Raw genomic sequence first — 21863 nt, forward strand, 5'->3', positions numbered from 1 at the left:
TAATCATCACTAGCTACGATTTGTTTACACCGCCATTAACACTCGCATTGAAACCGGGCTTCTTGGTAACTCGAGTTCAGACCGACACGAGATCATCTGATAACACTATAAGTCAAAAGCCCGGATGCTTTTATTCATATACACCAATATTAACTGAGTTTTATTGGTGTGACAAACAGGATTTTAATTGCCTGTCCTCGGAGGCTGGCAAAATGAAGACGGACCAAATCGTAGGAACATGGGTGAGCTAACAGTAGATTTCTGAAGTTATCTGTTCTGCTACTGTTCGCCAATTTGGAACTTAAAATCGTGGTTATTTGTTATCAAAGTTAAGGAGAGAAATTATGAATTAATTTTATTATCATCATATGCATACATGGCTGTTGTCAACAATTATATTTTGAACACAATAAGCAATAAGCACATCAATATGAAAATTGTTGAATTAATTTTGAACTTCCGGCGAAGGTCTGCCATACTTTCTCTCCTTTCTTACTGTCTTTCATATACCAGTCCTTTAAGTACCATATATACATATTTCGCAGACTTAGACAAATAAATTTATTATTTATCACGGCTTTATGATATACAGTGCAGGAGTTAAATAGCATCTGCAAATAAAATTTAAGAAGTAATTCAATAATTTGCTTGTGCTTTCAAACACATGATCAACACCTATACATGTATAGTATGTATCATATACATGGTACTTAGCATACTAGTACGAAGGGTACTGACTATCTATATTTTTGTCTTTTTCATAGTTGATATGGATCACGAACAAGACAAAAATAAAATCATGGATAGATAGTCAGAACTTTATGGACAACTAACATACATAGGCATCTGCCTGGATGATAACAGAGAATACATATATCATATATGAATAATCACATATCACATCAAATTTGCAGATATATGTTCTTGGTTTTCATCAAAAGGGATGTTCATGCATTATACATGTATGTGTTTTTGTTTGTTGTATACAAGTATAAAGATGTGTACAGATGGAAGTAGTATAATCCAAGTTTTACTTTACTTTACACTGCAAGATACCATCTCAGCAAGTGGGAATTTCCTTTTAGCCTTGTACATTACTCTAGCTTCATTGAGGGCAGGACATTTTTCATTATCCCTTCCAATTACAGATTTGCTTCTTTTAAATATCTCTCAATATTCAAGTCCTTCATCATATTTCAGCAGTATATTGTATAAAGTTCACTAATAATTTTGTTATGTATCTCTTAATGGTTTCAGTTTCCATCTGGATACTATGGTCATTTCCGAAGCAAATCAAGGAATGATTTTTGCAATGAATATCGCAACCTTGCAAGACCTCAGCCACCCAAGAAATTTTTCAACAGGTCAAAGGTAAACTACAGCTTAATATTTTTTATCAGAACAATTCTTTTAATGTTGGTATTGTTTTAATGAAATGTGTTGATGAATAACTATCCCATAAAAAAATCCCTATAATAAATTGTTTTCTTGGACTTTGTCTGAGAGTGTTAAAACATCTTCTAAGAGTTGTTACGTTTTTTGTTTGAAACCTACTGGGGTGCAGGTCTTGTTGCATGTTTTCTCTTCCATTTACATTAACCTTTGTTTTAGCACAGTATATGCTATCAGAAAGTTGATATTCAAATATAAATATAAAGGCAACTGCAATTGTGCCTATCTGTTTTTAAAATGCTTATTAAATATTAATATTTTAGAAATTGATCCTAAAAACATTTCGCATTTAGGTATGTTTTATTAACTGATAATAGAAATATAAGAACTCCTTAAAAAATGTCAGAGAAGAAAAAAACAATTTTCCTGTTTATTGGCACGTAACAAAATATGCTTCATTGAATGTATTTTACGATTTTATATATACTGCTATCATAATTAGAAAACAAATGATAGTTACAAAATATATGTAACCAAACCCTAGCTTATGGTAATAGAATACTTGTGAATTGTATTTTTCTTGTGACCACCTTGTTTCAAAATTGTCTTGTTTAGATGTGTGTTATTGTATATATATATATGTCACAGGGTACATGTTCGATCAAAACACAAAATATTTTGCGATAAAAGACACTCATTTTATTGAATCATTGTGAACATCGATATGAATCTTACAGAAAGGGCCAATGGTCCACGGCTAATATTTCTTTAAATACAAAATGGTGATTTAGCCTTTATGGTATCAAGCCTTATAATCTGATCTTGATCCATATAGTGTGTACATAAATGATAAAATTGGAATATATTAATATCAAACAATACTTCTGGGATTTTCAAAAAATGTTTTTAGTTATCCTATGATAACAAAAAGAAAAAAGTCCGACAATTTTAAAATTAAACATGAAACAGATATTTTATTTTCATATTTTCATAAATACTGTTATTGATGAAATTTTTATTTGGTTTGGTATGAAAAAAACAATTAAGCTTGATATAATTCTTATTAAAAGAATGTCATAAAAAAAGTAAACTACATCAAGCTGACTAATCGTAAATATTGGACATCTTGTTGTTGAGATAGATAAGTTATTGTATTCTGAGTGTTAGAGTGGATTCTATAGATACACATCATTTTAACAATACCTTAGAAGTGGATTGTTTACAATTCAGTCTTACCTGTACAGGTAATAAAACACAGGTAAGATTTACAGATGTTGGTATTTGTGTATCACAGGTTAAATGGCTCTTGTATCAGACCAGTATATAAGGACAACAGTAAACAATCTCATCAGTGAATAGTAACGCCTTCAATGTTAATGTATAGTCATTCAATCAAAGGGATTATTGTATTGCATTGCAGGTGCTTTAAATCTTAATATTTTCCCAAATAAAGATTTAAATGGGTTTTTTAACGAGATAACAAAACATAATGGTTCAACATGGAGGGGTATGACTAGTACTTTATACAGTATTAACAATATGTCTTCTTTATGAAGGTGTCATATTTAAAAAAAAAAGAATGTCTATTTTATGGATATTCTGTAAAATACTAATTCTGTATAGAGAAATATATAGGTAATCAATGTTCAATATAGAAAGGTTTAAACAAATGAAACATGTCCATGTTTATGTCACTATTCTTTATTATGAAGCTGCAGGATTTCTAGAAGATCATTGTTAAAAAAAACAATATAATGCTTAAAATTACAAACAATTATTTTCTGAGAGTACTACTGGTACTCATCATATTTATTAAAATCGGAGAAATTTTCTTACACATGGACAATATAAGAGAAATTAGTGAGAATACTGGATGTAGAATGATGTTTGTCAGGTTTCCCTAGTTTAAAACACTGACATCAGTAGTATACATTGACTTTAGCTTTGAATTCCTGCTTCACCACTCTGTGTTACTGTTGGTTTTAGTTCTGTTATATCTACAAAGTTAGGATGTAGAATACTGACAAATCTGTTATAGATGAGGTTTTTGTCAGCGATTCTTTACAAAATGATGATAGTAGTTCCCACAAAAGCAGTAGTAAATCATTTGGACTGTTGTCCGTAAACACACATAGTTCATTATCTATTGACCTAGTGGTAGTTGTCAGAGTTTTATTGGTGGGACTTGTGTGTTCACTATGTCAATGCTAGCCCTGGCAACAACACAAAGAATGACTATACTCTCAAACCCTTCTGTGTAAACTGTGTTTACCAAAACAGAAAGCAAATTTGTATTTTAAAACCATTAATTGTCGTTCTTTAGTTGGATTTCCTGACGAAGTAAATAAGGCCATTGAAATGCTGATCAAAGGTGCTATAATCTATGCACATATCTTGAGTGTATCGAGCCCTATTAATGGCATTGACAATTAAGTCACATCATGTATTCCTGTAAACTTTAAATCAGCAAATTTTTCATGAGTATGAAACAAAAAAATAAAAATATACATCCTTGGATTTCAAATTAAATCATAAAAATATATAAAAAAAAGAATCGTCTTCCTGCTGACAACGTAAATGTCTCTGATGTATGGCCATTTTTAATTTGAAATATAAACAGATTGTAGCTCTTTATTCAGTCATATACAAAATACATGAATCATTCACTATAAACGATCTTCTCTGTCAGATTCTGTGTTAATTCCCTACTTTTTAAAAATTTAAATATACTTTCTTAACTTCTTTTGATTACAATTTCATGTTATTTGCTAACAAAAGACTTCTCCAGTTCACACCTATATATATTATTTTAATACGTACCTTCTGATAAGAAATTGAGATATCATTTCTCTTCTGCTGAAAATAGAAGAATAATCATCATGGAACAGGATGATTAACTTTGATGTCAGATTGTTTTTCATGATCTACATGCATTCATCGTATTTAAAAATCAGAAAGAAATGCGAGCACTGGATAAATTATAAAGTTGTTTTGTTATTATTCATCAAAATGAGACAAAAATCAAACCAGATAAACATCATTTAAAATCAGGACATTTTCAAGAAAGTTCAAGGTGCTTATGACATAGACTAGAAATGTTCACAGTGGGGATTTTGTTGTAGAATATGTTTTGTTTATACGGGTCTCTGGATTATATACAGCTTCAAAGAAACATTTACAGCAGACAAGACTTGATAGTTGAATGTTTTGTTTATACAAGGGTCCAGATAATACAGTGTTTCAGAGAAATTTGTTTACAGTGGTACCTTGTTGAATGTCTGGTTTAAACAGGTGTCCAGATTATGCAGTGTTTCAGAGAAATTTGTTTACAGTGGGACCTTGTTGAATGTCTGGTTTAAACAGGAGTCCAGATTATACAGTGTTTCAGAGAAATTTGTTTACAGTGGTACCTTGTTGAATGTCTGGTTTAAACAGGAGTCCAGATTATACAGTGTTTCAGAGAAATTTGTTTACAGTGGTACCTTGTTGAATGTCTGGTTTAAACAGGAGTCCAGATTATGCAGTGTTATATGTAGATATATACAGCAGGACCTTATTATAAGTCTGGTTTCTACAGGTGTACATATTACACAGGGTTATATAGAAATGTATAAAGTAGGACCTAGTTATACCTCTAGCTTATACAGATGTCCATATTATACAGGGTTATATAGAAATTATTACAGCAGAACCTCATTATAGATCTGGTTTATACAAGTGTCTAGATTATACAGTGTTATATGTAGATGTATACAGCAGGACCTCATTATAGATCTGGTTTATACAAGTGTCTAGATTATACAGTGTTATATGTAGATGTATACAGCAGGACCTCATTATAGATCTGGTTTATACAAGTGTCTAGATTATACAGTGTTATATGTAGATGTATACAGCAGGACCTCATTATAGATCTGGTTTATACAAGTGTCTAGATTATACAGTGTTATATGTAGATGTATACAGCAGGACCTCATTATAGATCTGGTTTATACAAGTGTCTAGATTATACAGTGTTATATGTAGATGTATACAAGTGTCTAGATTATACAGTGTTATATGTAGATATATACAGCAGGACCTCATTATAAATCTGGTTTATACAAGTGTCTAGATTATACAGTGTTATATGTAGATATATACAGCAGGACCTCATTATAAATCTGGTTTATACAAGTGTCCAGATTATACAAAATTTCAACTTTGATTGGTTGCTGAAGCATTTGAAATAATTCTCAGTTTAATTTTTGTTTCCAAAAACTTATATACTCCACTAAAACAAATATTGTTCTGAAAACCTTTTAGGGATACATGTATTTTAAATAATTGTTCAGGATAAATACGGTATGCATACATAATGAGTTGACAAGTACCCTTCCTTTTAGAAAATATAAACTTATTAAGCAATCAGCATGTAGCTTTGAACCTTAAATGCTCGAGCAGTCAGAATAATGGTGATTGAAATGGAAAGAGTAGATAATTATTTGAGTTTGAACACCATTAGAATTTTACAAAGGCATAATTGTAATGTAATTCTACTGACACTGGAGAGTAATTCTGATAATTGACTACCAACATGCTATTAGGTGCTTATGATATGAAACTCCCTGGGCAAACAATGCCTTTTCATGAAATTTGAACTTTGTAGGTCTAGTTTACATATCTGTCATTTTTCACTGACAAACATAATGTGCAATTTTTTTAAAGTATTTATTGTGTAATTCTCTGGATTTTTTCATCGGTTTCTCTTTTTGTCAGATTGGCTATATCACAATAGTGAATGGTGAAAACAGCTGTACATTCCTTCCTATGGAACAGTCATTTGTACTGTGTACTGTTGTCATGACAACATTGTATACATACTCTACTTATAAGTCTAATAAGAAGTCCACCCTTATATATTGCTGTATGTCTGGTAATAAGCCCACTCTCTGTCTTGGAGTAAGGTTTAATGTGTTGGCTTCCTGAGGTCCTGTTATGAGCACATCCCCTGACTTGAAGTAAGTGATAATGTGTTAGCTTCCTGAGGTCTTGTAATAAGCCCACCGCTGACTTGGAATAAGAGTTAATATGTTGGCTACATAAGAACCAGTAATAAGCCCACCCCCTGACTTGGAGTGAGAGTTAATGTATTGGCTACATAAGAACCAGTAATAAGCCCACCCCCTGACTTGGAGTGAGAGTTAATATGTTGGCTACTTGAGGTCCTGTAATATGCCCATGCCCTGACTTTGAGTCAGAAATAAGTTTCCTTGGCTTATTGTAAGATAAATAATACCTATAATGTATTTATCATCATTTCTAAAATTTTTAATTTTGAATTCACATTATAACATACAAAACAATTCAATTCACTGTACCAGCCATTTGGTGATTTATAGCTGTATAGTGGTTCACATACTAACACAACAAACACATTCAATACCAACATGCCCACATAAATACTCATACAGATACATACTTACACACAGTAAACATATTCAATATATTGAATAATGCAAAAACATGCTTCATTTACGTACTTGTATATCACTGAATTTAATATGTAGAAAAATGAAAGTAAAGACATATATTTATATCTATTACAACAATTGTGCGACAAGTTCAATTCCAACATTATACTAATCACACTTGTTGGCCTAGATTGAAGTGTGAGAGGTGACTTTCTTTGGGAGAAAACCAGAGCATTCTTGGAAAACTAATATGGTCAGGCAGGTGACCCGTTACTTTTTCCTCTCTGGGAATGGACCCCCAGATGTCTTGGTGAGAGGAGACTGTGTTACCACTGCACCACCTGACCACCTAATGATGATACAGCAATGTACTTATAAATATGAAAACTTAGCCTCACTAAATATTTTACAAAAATGCAGAAAACGCTATTTTTTGTCAAAAGAGAGACCATCTGTTCTCCAAAGACCAAAATTATTATTCACCAAAAAAGAAACATTATATTGTTGATTTCTTTAATGAATTCTAGTCATATTTCTTTTGTAGATTGAATTATTTTCATATCTGTTCACTGAGTTTTATGGACAGGTGTAAATTCAAAACAATTTTCTCACTCATTGTACACTTGTATCTCAAAATTACAGAAACATGAGTATTTAAACAAGTGTTTTATTGTAACGTATGAAAAATAACTGACAAAAGAGGGAGACACACAATACATGTGTTTGCTTAACCTGTTTCTACCGTATAACAAACAGCTATTCTGTTGATGAATTGATTCATTATGTAATGATATACCACACATGTAAACTGATATGCAAAACTGACAATTTCAGAATTGAATCTGTATGTGGTACAAATGTTAAAAAAAGTTGTGATGATTAAGTACTGCCTTAAGAAATGAAGATAACTCTTAAGGTATTACTCAATCATCCCATGCAGATTAAACTGTGAAAATGTGTGATTGGCTGGTACAGTGAACTTTGACTGTGAGGAAGTATGACTCAAACACTTGGGAAATTCAAATTGTGCAATAGGTTTATATTGCTTAGTGATCACTATATTCCAAGTGTATTCATTAATCATGACATGTATTTATATATATAGATATAGATATGTAGTGAAAAATCATTCAGTCACGTTTAGTGGGTGTGATATAGAAAATATAACTTACTTTGATGACTAAGTTGCTAGAATTTGCGAGTTTCTTTGAAAAGTTTAAAACCTGTAACTTCTACCTATGTTAATTTGAAATTCAACAATGAACACTTAAATGCTCTTATCTATATAACTATCTTTAAGTACACGTAACACTTGATCAGATCTCATAAACTTGTCATTATGACGTTTTAATGGGGAAATTGAATTACGACCTAAAAACGCCAGACAGCTATATTAAGAAGTTTTGACAAAAGGTAATATGATGAACTGTCTGCTTTTGCTTTCTACACTTTTTGCCATCTTCTGAAAGAATGACATGGTTTTATAACCCACGAGCCAAGTCCTTTGCAAAAACTCTCATATTCAGCAATTTCCATACGTATTTATTGCTGCAGTTTGATTGGATAATTCTTGACATGCAATATTATTGCTGGAGTTGTCTGGTTTCAACAAAGCTTGCTCAGTTATAACCAAAATACCCCATAACTTTATGGAATTTGTCAAACATACAGTCATTGGTAAGGATCACGCATTCTGCAAGTTTCATCCTTATGTAATGAATTGCTTCCATCTGATTGGATGATTTCTTACCACAAACCGTCCATTTGAAGGAAATATGATCTAATTTTATCCAGAAAGTTTGTTGATATCTACAGTTTTATGTTATTCGAGTTCTGTTTTAATCTGATAATTTAATTCCACTCAATATCTTTTAAATGAATGATCCAATTTTCATAAAACATTTGCTTTATCTTATCTTTAAATGATTTGTATGGCGTATATATGTCTTGATGGCTCTGACTGCTTCTTGTACGCTAATGTATTTCTGTTTTTTCATGGAAATTGTTAAGCTCTAGACTATGTACTCATTACCAAAATGTCTTGTACTTGTTCTTTTGGAATTCAATAGAAATGTGTTTCAGTTGATTATAGTAAGGTGGCTGATATCAGCCTTTTCTAAATTCATCAAGGCAAATTGTTTTTGTCATTGATTTATGTGCATAGTGTTGCCAACAAGTAGAAAAGCAGCTGGATTTTGGTCAAGTGTGTGACAAATTTTATGCTCCCTGAAGGCAGAGCATATAGTTGTCCCTTTGTCTGTCCTTTTGTTAGCTTGGTTGTCCATCCGTCTGTCTGGCTGTCTGTCTATCAGTCATAATTTTGTCCAGACTATATCACAAAAACTATAAGAGGTATCAATATGTAACTTTATAGGTAGATAGATCTCGATAAGTGTAGTGTACAAGAACCATAACTCTCTATTGTGTAATTTTGGAGTTATTGAAACTTTGTGTATACATTGGTCATACCAAGAGAATGTGCAATGTACCAGATTCAGGGCCTGCAACTTCTTAATACAGAGTTGTTACCCTTTGATTAAATTCTGTGACAAAGTTGTTTTTGGGAAGCATTTATCAATTTCATTAATACTCTTGTTTAATCTTTCCTGAAAAATCTTTGACTGGTATTGACCTTGATACTTTTCAAATTTTTAACATAAGTAGTTAATACTTGTTTTGATAAAGACTTACAGGACCACATTCATTATGGGAAGCTCACCTTCCCTTTAACTATCACAGAATTAATTATTACACATATGTGTATGGATGGTCACGATACAATCAATATTTCCAGTAAAGAAAACCTTGATGTCTTTGTGTCTAATACAAATAGATCGCAGAAATAATATACTGACATTTTGAATGCTGGTCACATGCACTTTCTAAGTGCCTTCAGTATAGTAATGAAATGCCATTAAGTATTCATAAGTATATACAAGTCTAAGTATTTGATCACCTCTATTCCACCAGGCAGCCCAGAATGGCTGATATGGACCAACACTGCATTGTCAATAAACAACTGAAGTAAAGCAGAATATGATAAAAAAGAATCGCAATACACCTGACAAAATCAAACTGCTTTTGTTTAATGTTGAATCCTTGATCGACCCATCCCTAGTTATATTGGTATTTAGCATACATTTTAAAAGCTACAACAGTAAGAGTTGTTTCCCTTGATTACCAGCTTTGATACAATACTGACCATACTTACATTATATGTATATTTACATCAAATGCATGAATGAGGATTTGTGATTTTTTCACTTTTTTTGCACGATTATTGATGAAACTCGTAAGTAAAGTGTTTTTTACTGCAGTAGATGGGTGTTATTCAACTTTCAATCCATAAATTAATCATTACAATATCGATTAGAAAACACAAATAAACTACATTTGGATTAAACTCTAAAGACATTTTGATTGGCTGCCATGTTGAACTTTGACCTTTGTGGAGGGTGAATATCTGATACTTAAGGAAATCAGAATGCACAAATTAGTATAAGTTGATAACAGTTTTTGTAAGAACTAAATTTTATATTGATTTCTTTCAATTTATTGCTATGGAGATAATGAGATTGTCTTACTTTGTAAGAAATTATAATATTTCAGTTTTGTATGATACTCAGCAGCTCTGCAGTTCATTTATTTTTTGCTGTCAATGATATCATAAACATATAACACATGTGGTATTGGGACAGGTCATTGCCAGAATACAATAAAAGTTTGGTCAGTTTGAACAAAATCGATTCAATATTGTTGAACCTGTTCGAATTATATGAAATCTTACTTGTGAAAATAAATAAGAGTTTGAACCAGCAGGGTCGACATTATCCAACATCATGACAAAGTGTCTGAAAGCATCATAGGAAGACAGGAAACTGTCAGTCGGTCATGGCATTTAAAAAAAATTAAGTTAAACAGGTTGTACACGCTTGTGGGTGTTATGTATGATGCTTCTTTCATCATGTCAATTATTTTTATATATTTAAAAAAAACAGCCAGTTCATGTGACAGAAATACATTATATAACAAACACATATATTGTTAAACTTCCAAATTATTAATTTGTTGTTTGCTAATCATAATACCTGACCATGCATTTATGATATTGAAATACCATGAATGTTTGAAAAGCTTCTGATGTAGCAGTAAAGTCATGTCTTATTGGTAGATAAATATTGCTGTTAAAAATTCTAACCTAGTGAATTTATTAACAATATTTGACTCATGCCTCTTACCCATAAGCATTTTGTTACGTAACAGACATGTAGGAGTAACCTCCCTTGATATACACACGGCCCTATTTCTGTAGGGTGATTGACAGATTTGGGTTTTACTAGGTTGCAAATTTTTACAGCTCTTTAAATATGCATTAAAAATATTACACCAGCTTATTCATTTCAAAATTTATTTTGAAGTTGTTGATGTCATTTAGATAATTTAAATTCAAATCTTAACAAATTATGCCGATGGTTGAGTAGATCTGAAAGGGTTCATATAAAGGCTTCTCCAGGAGGCCATCTATGTCAAGAAAATTTCCTTTTTCTGTCAAATAATGTATTACAAAATATGTAATATTGTTTATATATCTGATATGAAATGTCAACTCTTTCTCTTACATTAGGCAAACAAACATACATATAAATTTTATGCATGTTTTACGACATTATACATCAAGTTAAATGGGGAAAATGGACTGACAAACATGACATAAATCAAAGTAAATGGGACATTACATAAACCAAAAAAGCAAATGGATATTCAAGGTTTCAACATGTAAAAGCAATATCATTATTTTTTGAAAGTTTTTTAGATGCTAAATATTTATCTCTTTCTCTCTTAAGTTTGTGTTCGAGTTTCTGACAAACCTCAACTCAAAATATTTTATTTATGGAAGAATATTTTTTCATGGAATATCCAATGCTTAGAACAAGATATAAACCTCATTCAGCTTCAGGAAACATGTCAGTTTTGATGGTTCTATAAGTACTTGTTTTATGACTTTTATCTAACATTTCATTGGTGTGATATTTTGCGATGATTTTATAAGTTCTTGCTGTTAAAAACTTTGCAAAACAACTTTAATTCATTTGTCCTAGAACATTTGACCCTTTGAAAGATAAGATTTGACTTCAACACATTATGGAAAAAAAACCTTTTAATGCAGGTACATATGTAAAAAATATTGAAAGATTTTGTCAATTTAGAGATACACATGAAAAAAAAATCTAAATTTATGACCATAATTTGACATTTTTAGATCACCTGACCCAAAAACAAATTCTTTAAAATCTTCCTTTTGTCAGAATGCTAGATACTGACTTAATTTCATCTGAAAAGATTCCTTGTGAGAGAAGGAATTAATTTTGTATAAACAGTGGCTATTGGCCCCTGAGAGTGGGCGGGGCAGGAAGGGAGGGCCCAGAAGGGTAAATAAAGCAAATACTTCAAAAATTCTTCTGTAGGAATGTTTGGATTTAGTCCCAATTTGGTCATAAGCATTCTTTGGTGACCAGGAAATTCATCTTGTGAAAACAGTGCATCTCACCGCCAGGGGTAAAAAGGGCAAGGTCCATTAGAGGAAAAAGAGTAAATTCTTCTTCTTCTATAAATGCCTGGCCTGCATTATCCTTGTGGAGAAAGGAAATCATTTTTGTATAAATGGTGGACCTCTGCCTCCTTGAATGGGAGGGGAAAAGGCCCAGAAGGGGAAATAAAACAAATTCTTTGAAATCCCTCTTCTATTCAGACAAAGGTACTGTAATGGGATGAAGGTGAAGATATTTTATCCATATTTGGTCTGAAGCATTCTAGGGTAAGGGAGAATCTAGAGGAGGGGGTGTGGTATGGATGGGGTCTTGGCCCCCAGAAGACTTGTTGGGGACCTGAATTGAATTTTGTCTACATTTGATCTGAAACATCCTTGGAATCATAGTTTTGTATAAACAGTGCTGCAAAGAGGAAGGGCCTGATAGAGAAAATAGATATAAAATTTTAAAACAACTTTCCTTTAGCATAAATATAGCAGCTTCAGCTTAACTCAATCAGGTGAATTATATAAGCCCATTGGGCATCTTTTTTTCAACTGTTGATATTCAACATACAATTAAACATTTTCACATTATCAGGATCCAAAAGGTGTATGTCTAAAACTAACCGGAAAACAGTTTGATAGGGCTCCTGACTTGAAATTTCAATTCTAAATAGTCGTTAGGATAACTATACAGATAAAATATGAAAACATAAATGGTAATGGCTGTGGTGTCACATCGTATTTGTATCCTCTATTATAAAAGTACATTTTTGCCCATCATAAAATATCTCCCTTTCAGTATTGGTATACCCACTGACATGGTATTGTTTTTTTTACAAAATTTGCTGTCCTATATGATTAGTATCCGGTTAGCAACATGTCACTTAGCCATAGGTGGTTGGTTGGTTTTTCGTCTCCGCAACTCCTTCCTTGTTCAGGTATCGTCTAACCGACGAATGTCACCGTTCTGGCGATGTGAGGCAATAGATTCACCTGGGGTACTTTTTATACATGTCAAGGTAACTAATTACACCTGGTCAGGTAGGATTGCATAAAACCTACAATCAGTGTTGGTGGAGCAGGCTCAGGTGTCAGTATAGGTGTATGTAGCCAGTAGGTACGAGGCAATTAGCTGATGATTGGAAACTGTCATTTGTATGAAAATTCCTGTAGTTATAGACATTACCTACTGTAACAAAATGTCCCCAGAACGCTGACGTTCATCGGTGAGATGATACCTGGCAATGGGACGAGTCAAGGAGAGGGAAAACCTGTTATTATTTAACTAACTGTAATAATTGATTATAAATTGGTATTTGCACATATAAAGTTCTCTTAATAAATATCTATATTGTTTCAGAACTTATTTATAGTAAACAGTATATCAAAATAAATTTTCGAATGTCACAATGTGGATTTCAAACACCAGTATATCCATATCCATATACAATATTGTTTATGATATTGAAAAAGGCTGTTGATTATAAACACAACAATATGTTTTAATTATAACTCAACTGTCAAGTCTGAAAGAGTAATATAAAAGTTGCTTTTTTTTTCATTAATGAAGTTTAATCATAGAAATTCTACACTGTATCTTATACAGAGATAAACAATATGAAATATATTGTAGGTACTAATTCATTCTGTAATATATATGAGAGTTATTTCCCTTATTTATTATAAGTGTTAGTGGTTCATATAAAATATTATCTGCAAGAATTTATAACTATTCAGATCACCATCAGAAAAATTAAGGAAGCCTTTTGAAAAAGAAAGTGTTAAAGGTGAGGTGGGTTCCCATACATTTAAACTTGTAGCTTTCTAATAACTACTTGAATCATAGAAAAAAAATTCATAATTTTTTTTTGCTTTTCAGCAACCAACACCAAGACATGTGTTCTCTCACCATGATAACAGGGAATCCTTCTTGAATGATGCTCTTTACTTTGAGCAGGTAAAAATTTCATTCTCTTCCTTATCTTTCATAGTATTAATCAGAGCATATATAAGAAACTTCCTTCCCATTCATTTGCAAAATATTATCGATTAAGTATATAGGGAAAGCATATTGTCACTGCTTTGTCCATCTGTCCGTCAGTCCATCATATTTTAAGATACTAGCCCTTTTGGAAGTCGTTTTTATTCAGAGAGCATCCATTGTTCCACCAATTTTTTTGTTTTGTTATTTATGTTTTAAAAAGAATTAACTAAGGTAACTTAAAAAGTTTTTTGATGCAAAACAGTGTAATTAGTTAGTGAAACACTTAACTTTACCACCCTAAACTTCCCCACTGTTGTCATACTTTTGATTATTTATATGTTTACCTGTATGAATCAGGATGATTTAAAAAAAAAAAAGGGAAGAAAAACAGTCAAGTACTACATAGTAAGGAAATAGTGAAATAATTCACTGTATCATAATGGTAAAGTAAAGCCCCTGCTCCATCCTGAATTTCTCCACCCTAGACATATTTTGGGATTATTTTTGTGTTTAAATGAATATATCAGGAAAATTAGAGATTAGAATTATGAAAAAAGTTAATCCGTTAGAAAATGAAGAAAGGCTTCACTTTACTGGGCACTGCCCCACCCTAAATTTCTCTATCCTTGTTAAGTTTTTAGCTCACCTGATGTGAAGGACCAAGTGAGCTAATGCCACCATGCAGTGGCCATTGTCCGTCTGTCATCTGTCATCCATCTGGTATCAATTTTTCTTTTAAACAGCTTCTTCTCACAAGGTCACAGAGGTTAAATTTGTGAAAACTTATGAAAGACTTCTTCTTCTTAACAAAAAGGCCAAGAGTCATGATATTTGGCTGATAAGTTGCTAGAGTTGAAGCCCAACAAAAATGTGAAAAAGAAATGACCTTGACCCATATTCAAAGTCACAGAGATCAAATTTGTTAAAACATTCAAACAACTTCTAATTAATTGAAAGGTATAGATGCATGATATTTGACTGGTAGGTTCCTTGGAGGAAGCCCAGCATAGCTTGCATAAACAAATGACCTTGACCCATATTCAAAGACACATGGGTCAAATTTTTAAAAACAATTAGACTTATCCTGACTTACTAAATGCCATAGAAGCAAGGTAATTAGTGGATAGGTTCCAAGGATTAAGACAACAAAGTTTGCAAAAAGAAATGACTTTGAACCTTATTTAAGGATACAAGGGTAAAACTTTATAACATTTCAATGGCTTTCTCTGACTAACCAGAAGCAATGTATTTAGGTAGTAGGTTCCTAGAATGAATCAGGACAAAATTTGTGAAAAGAAATTACCTTGACCCTTAGTCAGGATTACGGGAGTCAAACTTGTTAAAATCATATAACGGCTTCTTCTGACTAACTTTAAGGTGTAGAAGTATGAAATTTGACTGTTAGGTTTCTAGAATGAAGCCCATATAAATTTGTTAAAAGAAGTGACCTTGACCCTTATTCAAAGTCACAGGAGTCGATTTTGTTAAATCATTTAAACAACTTTTTCTGACAAAGCAAAATATGTAGATATATGGTATTTGACTAACAGGTTCCTATGGTGATAAGTAATGTTTGCAAGAGAGGAAAATTACTTTGACCCATATTGAAGGTGTCAGGGATCACATTTCTTAAAAAAAATCTGTAAAAGATTTCTTTTGGTAAAACTAGAAGTCTCAAAACCATGATATTTTTTTGAAAGGTGTTTCTAGGTCAAAGGTCGAATTCTGAGGAAAATGCTGGCATTTACTTAAAATCAAGGTCACAACTGTCATTGTTAGAAGCTCTTTGTTGTGAAAATTGGTTAAAATCAATTAGATGTGTCTACCTTGAATGCTAATGGTGTTTATGCCAATATATCTGTGATATTAACAAGATTAGCTCTGATGATCATTGAATACCAAGTGAGGGATGCAGGCCCATTGCCTCTTGTCTTTGTTTTTATCATATGTGAAGGAAAAAACTGATAAAGAAATAAATCAGAGGAAAACTTATTGAAAACAAAATCTAAGGTAGTTTCACTTTACCATGGAGTGTTAATTTCACCATAATAGTGAGTTGAAATGTGATCCACTTCATCATTTGGTATTTTGACTCCAGTTCATTTTGCCATGATTCACAATATTATGTCATATTATGTTTTTGTGTTAGGTATGAATATATAATATATTATATATAAATAATATATATAAACTTTCAAATGACTTTTGATATTTTTATCATTGACAAGGACATATTCAAATTCAAAATTTTGATTTTCATTGTGGAACTCTTTAGGATGGAGGTGGTAATGTCATGAAAATGCAGCATAACACTTCAGAATTAAGAATTGTTCATTTCTGTATACATACTGCAGGGCTTGGGAAGGAAAAGAGTACCAAATGAGACATACAATTTCAAACGGGATTTCATCACATGGATGCCAGAAAAGGAATACATCGAAAGGTCACGACCTCTAGTTTCAACCTACAAAGTTGACTTTAAGAACAAGAGGACAGAAATCACCAAATGTTCGTCAACAATTTCAGTAGAGCATAAGGAACATCACAATATACCACAGATAATGGTAAAACGACCAAAGACTTCATTTGATGGCGTCCCAACAACATCGTACAGGTATTCTCATGGTGATTATAAGAGCAACCCTAACAAGGAACTCATCACATCAGTGAACAATGAAGCCTTACAGTTAAGTTTGCTAAACAGAAAAAACAGAGCTATGTCAGCAAAATCAAGTGGCAGAGAATCTGTTGCATCATGCATGATTTGGAACAGCGCGAAAACTGAAGCACCAAGCTCTAATGGAAAGTCTAGAATTCCTGAGGCTACAGCAACCACGATGTTTGTTCCACATCCCCCGCCACCACGGGAAACTGCGCAACCCGAAAAACAGGTCACTGTTACATCTCCACCCACTCAGATGGAGCAGACGGTCTCTTCATCTTCAATGCCTGCTCCAGTGGTTGCCCCACTGACCAACATACCACAACCAACGATAGTGTGGACACCACCACAAGCAGAAGTAGCTTGCTAATCATTCAAGAAGGAAAAATGCACATAAAGAATAGTTATCTCAATGTTTTAAAGTTTTATGCATATAATGTAGCTGTAAAAATCACAATGGAAAAATATCTTTTTTTTTTACTATTATGCAGATGAAGATATAGACTGAATATTTATCAAAGTCATGTTGAAGTATTTATAATAAATCATGATTTATTTACATAGAAATGTATCAAGTCAGATCTTCCCATCTGAACAGTGGATTTAGTTTTAAAGATATTTAAGGTTTATGTATGCCTGCTAGGTTCAGTGAAACCATTTATCATTGTGATCTTTGAGATAAAAAAGAATTCAGTCATTTAGATGGATTGATAATGATAGATAATGCAGTCAAGTTGTTGTGCTTGGGTAGTGGTGCAAACATAGTGGGATAAAATTCTAAAGAATGGAGCAAGATTTATACACCATGGTTCATTATTTTATGAATCATTGTATTTTTTTCCGTAACAGCAGCATCTCATTTTCTTAATTCTTGGAGATGGTTCATATTTTTGTTCATTTAATTTTATTTATCTCTGAAGTTGTATCAAAGGCACATATATCAACTGTTTTAAATAACTTTAATATGATGATGTATCTGTGGTTAAAAATTCAAAATTTCGTAATGATCCCGCTTGTTGTTTGATCTTCAGGCCTTGTTTAATTATGGTCTCGCTAGATTAAAACTTCAATTTTCAGATTTATTTCTGAAGTCTAATTATCATGGTGATTTATAGATTGGAATTTAAGATATACATAAAACAAATTGCTCATTATTTTTACTGCAAAGATGTGAAATATTTTTTTCTAGAAACTTATTTCATCTGAATAAACACAAAGTAGAGTAATAGCAATATAGATAAGGAATATACAGTAATTTTTGTTGTTGTACATATGTATAAAAGTCTTGCTTATCAAATCAGATTTCACGATGTACGGTGAGCATAGTTATAGATCTTTTTATTCAGTATTTTGAATAAGTACCAGTTTTATTGACTATCTATAAAAGGCATTGCCAGAAAAAATGTGTACTTTAGAATTTGCTTTTGAGGATGTCCAGGTAGCTACAGAGTCACTTACTCAACTTGCATTTAGGAAAATATATACCTGCTTATTTTGTAGGCTGTGTTGAAATTTCTTATCTTGGTAGTTTTCTTTCGTTTTTCGTACTGCCATTTGATAAGAAAGAAAAAATTTCTAATTCTGCAGGCTAGTGCAGAGAATACTTCTTTGTGAATTTTATAATTTTTTTTTTCAATGGGACAAGAATCTAATTTGAACTGCTCAAAATACACATTCCAGATGCAAATTTCGAAATTTTCGGTAAAGGGAAACAATCAAGACGTAAATCCCAACTACGTTTAATGAAAATATTTAAAGGATTGAAACAGATATATCTTGATATCAAATATGTGATCAAAGTTTATCATCAATGATTCAGTATATTTTCAATCAAAATCTTATGCTTGGTCAATGACAGTGGATATGTATGAGGGTAGTCTTTGATTTACAATTCCAATAATTTATTTGGGGAATGTGGTATCGTAGTGGTCAATTATTTTCATTGGTCCCATATTTTTGAGGATGTGAAGAAATGATAAAGGTAGATGCCTTCAAATGCATTTTGTAGGGAAATAGTCTTTGGGTAGAGAAATCAGTCTGATACTTTGGGTAGAGAAATCATTGTCTGATACTCTGGGTAGAGAAATCATAGTCTGATACTTTGGGTAGAGAAATCAGTCTGATACTTTGGGTAGAGAAATCATTGTCTGATACTCTGGGTAGAGAAATCATAGTCTGATACTTTGGGTAGAGAAATCAGTCTGATACTTTGGGTAGAGAAATCATTGTCTGATACTCTGGGTAGAGAAATCATAGTCTGATACTTTTGGTAGTATCACAAAAGTGGTTGGGGAAATAAACATTCTAGTTTTGATTAATAGGTAGCTGAATTTGTCAGGAATCTTCAACGGTATACCATTAGGTATTAACTAGAGTTCCATTTAAACAGATAAACAATTTTGATATTTCTTATTTAGTTTATTTAGAACAATATAGACAGTTTATATCACCTGTATTTTGTACAGCTAATTGAGCTAATGGCCCATAATGAGCCCACCTGTATATCAGTATATTAAAAAGAAAACCAATGCGATCTTCATGTTATCAGCTCACTCCTTAATTTTCAGTATGAAGTCATTTTATCAGCCTCTAGGATTTATTGTAGGAAAAATACAGTAATTGACTGTGATTAATAGTGAAGGAAATGAAAACACATTAACCGAGAGAAATAAACATCATTTTGTGACACCAGATTAATGTATCAATTTTTATTGTGCACATATAAATTTTATATATATATTGCTGAAACCAGGATTGTGTTTTATTATTTTTGTTGTAAATCAAAATTATATAAATGGAGGTGTCACTTAAGATCGATTATGATGTGATAATATATTTGAATTGGCGACCTCTTGTGTGGGTTTAGAATATTTTATTTTCTCACACAGGAAATACGTAACACGACACCAGTATTAAAGGGAAATGATTGTTAATTGAATACATACAAAACACTTTCAGTTTTTTTTTTAAAATATTTTTTTTGACACCATCAGATATAGCTTGTATGTTATATATTAAAACTTAAATGAAACATCCCTTTCTATGTGTCAGGTTTGTATTTGGTCACTTAGCGGAATCAATTACGCAGCATAGACTTTCTACTCGCCACTAAAAATCATTTAAAACGTCATCAAGGCTATATAAATGTCAGATATCTATAACACAAATTTTTTATCTTTCTGTGTTTGTACAATATATCTTATAAAGTAGAGACATTGAGATCATTTCATTGACAGGTTCATTCGTGAGAGGTTTGTTCAAAAGATGCACATTAGAAATAAATTTAATTTACAGGTAATGTTCATTCTGATAAAATGCCAATATTTCGTCGTGTTACATGACAAGAAATATTGATATTTTTTTCTGTATTTCTCCCTTTAATTGACCAAGATTTACAGGACAGTTGTGGACACTGAAGCAGAAGATGCTGACCCTTCCCAAACATGTGGTCTTCTTCTCTATGTACTTTTTCAGGAGTCTCTGTTAGATTTAAGAAAAAATCTTAGTTTGGTTTAAGATCCTATTGACATGTCCATAATGACTTGTGTTATTAAGGTATGAATGTGTATACATGTACTTTTAGAAGTAGTGAAAACATGATAGCCATGAGTTTCATTTCAGGTCAGACTGGCAGATTGTATAGTTAAGCAGAATTTATGCTAAATTTAAACATCCAATGTCAAATATGACAGTGGATGATTTTGTTGTGTTGGTGATGGTTACTTTCTTTAGATTCTTAAAAATGACATGATAAAAGTATTTCTAAATACAATCTATTGTTGATTTGATGTATTCATTTGACACTTCCTTCCTGTGATATTTGTGTGGGGTAATATGATAGCTTTTAATAACAATATGTAGCCACTTAGTAAAACAGCAACTAATGCTCAGCTCTGTAAAAATTTAGACTTGCAAATGACCATTCAATTCATACTCTGAGTGGAAACAAAATTATGGAAATTCGCTCCAGTGAATATGGTTTTAAGTTTTAAATAGAAAGTTTCTGTTAGATAAAGTATGTTTAAAAAAGAAATCTTCATTTCATAGTCTAAAATGTAAGATTAGTTATATGCCCATAATAATGTACACAAATATATATTCATTGATATTTTACAAATAATCTTACTTCAAAATTCAAGGGTTTTGTGGCAGCAATGAATATGGTGTATGTAATTTTCCATCTTTAAATTAAGCTTATCAACCCAGCGATTGGGCTTTTTTGTGCTTAGCTCCAGTAAAATAATTGAGCCTTTAGTTTTGACCATGAGGTATTCCAAAGATGAAACAATGTTATGTAGAATAGAACCCTTGGATTTTGATAATTAGTTAATGTTATTAAACCGCTGTTCACACAAACAATTATTGACACTGTTAACAATATATGTCATTTTTATTGAAAAATAAATATCTGAATAGTCAATCAGTATTTTATGCCATACTGAATTTCACATTAAAAAAAAAACGAAAAAAAAAATAAAAAAAAAAAAAAACGTATTTAAATGTTTTAATGTTACAAAAGATTGTCTGTGATACACAGTTTAGAATTTCAGTTAATGTGATAGTGTTTTTGTTTTGTTTCACATATTGGATGTACGCATTATTAATTTAATAGATATATTTGTCAAAATGTTGTTTTTATTCTTAAGTGTGTGTTTCTCTATTAATTAAAAGATCTTCCTGTTGATGTTTGTTGACCAATAAGAGTTTTTATCATCTCCTTTCTGTTTCCAAATATGGCTAGCAATCTATAAATTTGTATACCTCATATATGTTTGTTAGTACATGTATGTTTTCTTATTATTATTATTATTATTCTTTATCATTATGTTATTGATATAA

The 21863-nt window shown here is 31.8% G+C and overlaps 1 protein-coding gene across 1 annotated transcript; it reads left to right on the forward strand.

Annotated features, from left to right (window-relative positions):
* Positions 1-212: 212 nt before the first annotated feature.
* LOC132553892 (uncharacterized) lies at positions 213-17394 on the forward strand. The gene is made up of 4 exons (XM_060218180.1): positions 213-242; positions 1258-1371; positions 14258-14335; positions 16717-17394. The coding sequence occupies exons 1-4, from the start codon at positions 213-215 to the stop codon at positions 17392-17394; spliced, it is 900 nt and encodes a 299-aa protein (XP_060074163.1).
* The last annotated feature ends 4469 nt before the right edge of the window (positions 17395-21863 follow it).

Source organism: Ylistrum balloti, unplaced genomic scaffold (genome assembly GCF_031769215.1).
Source record: "Ylistrum balloti isolate Yb309-2 unplaced genomic scaffold, AGI_CSIRO_Ybal_v1 Utg370364, whole genome shotgun sequence".
In the NCBI taxonomy this organism is placed as follows: domain Eukaryota; kingdom Metazoa; phylum Mollusca; class Bivalvia; order Pectinida; family Pectinidae; genus Ylistrum; species Ylistrum balloti.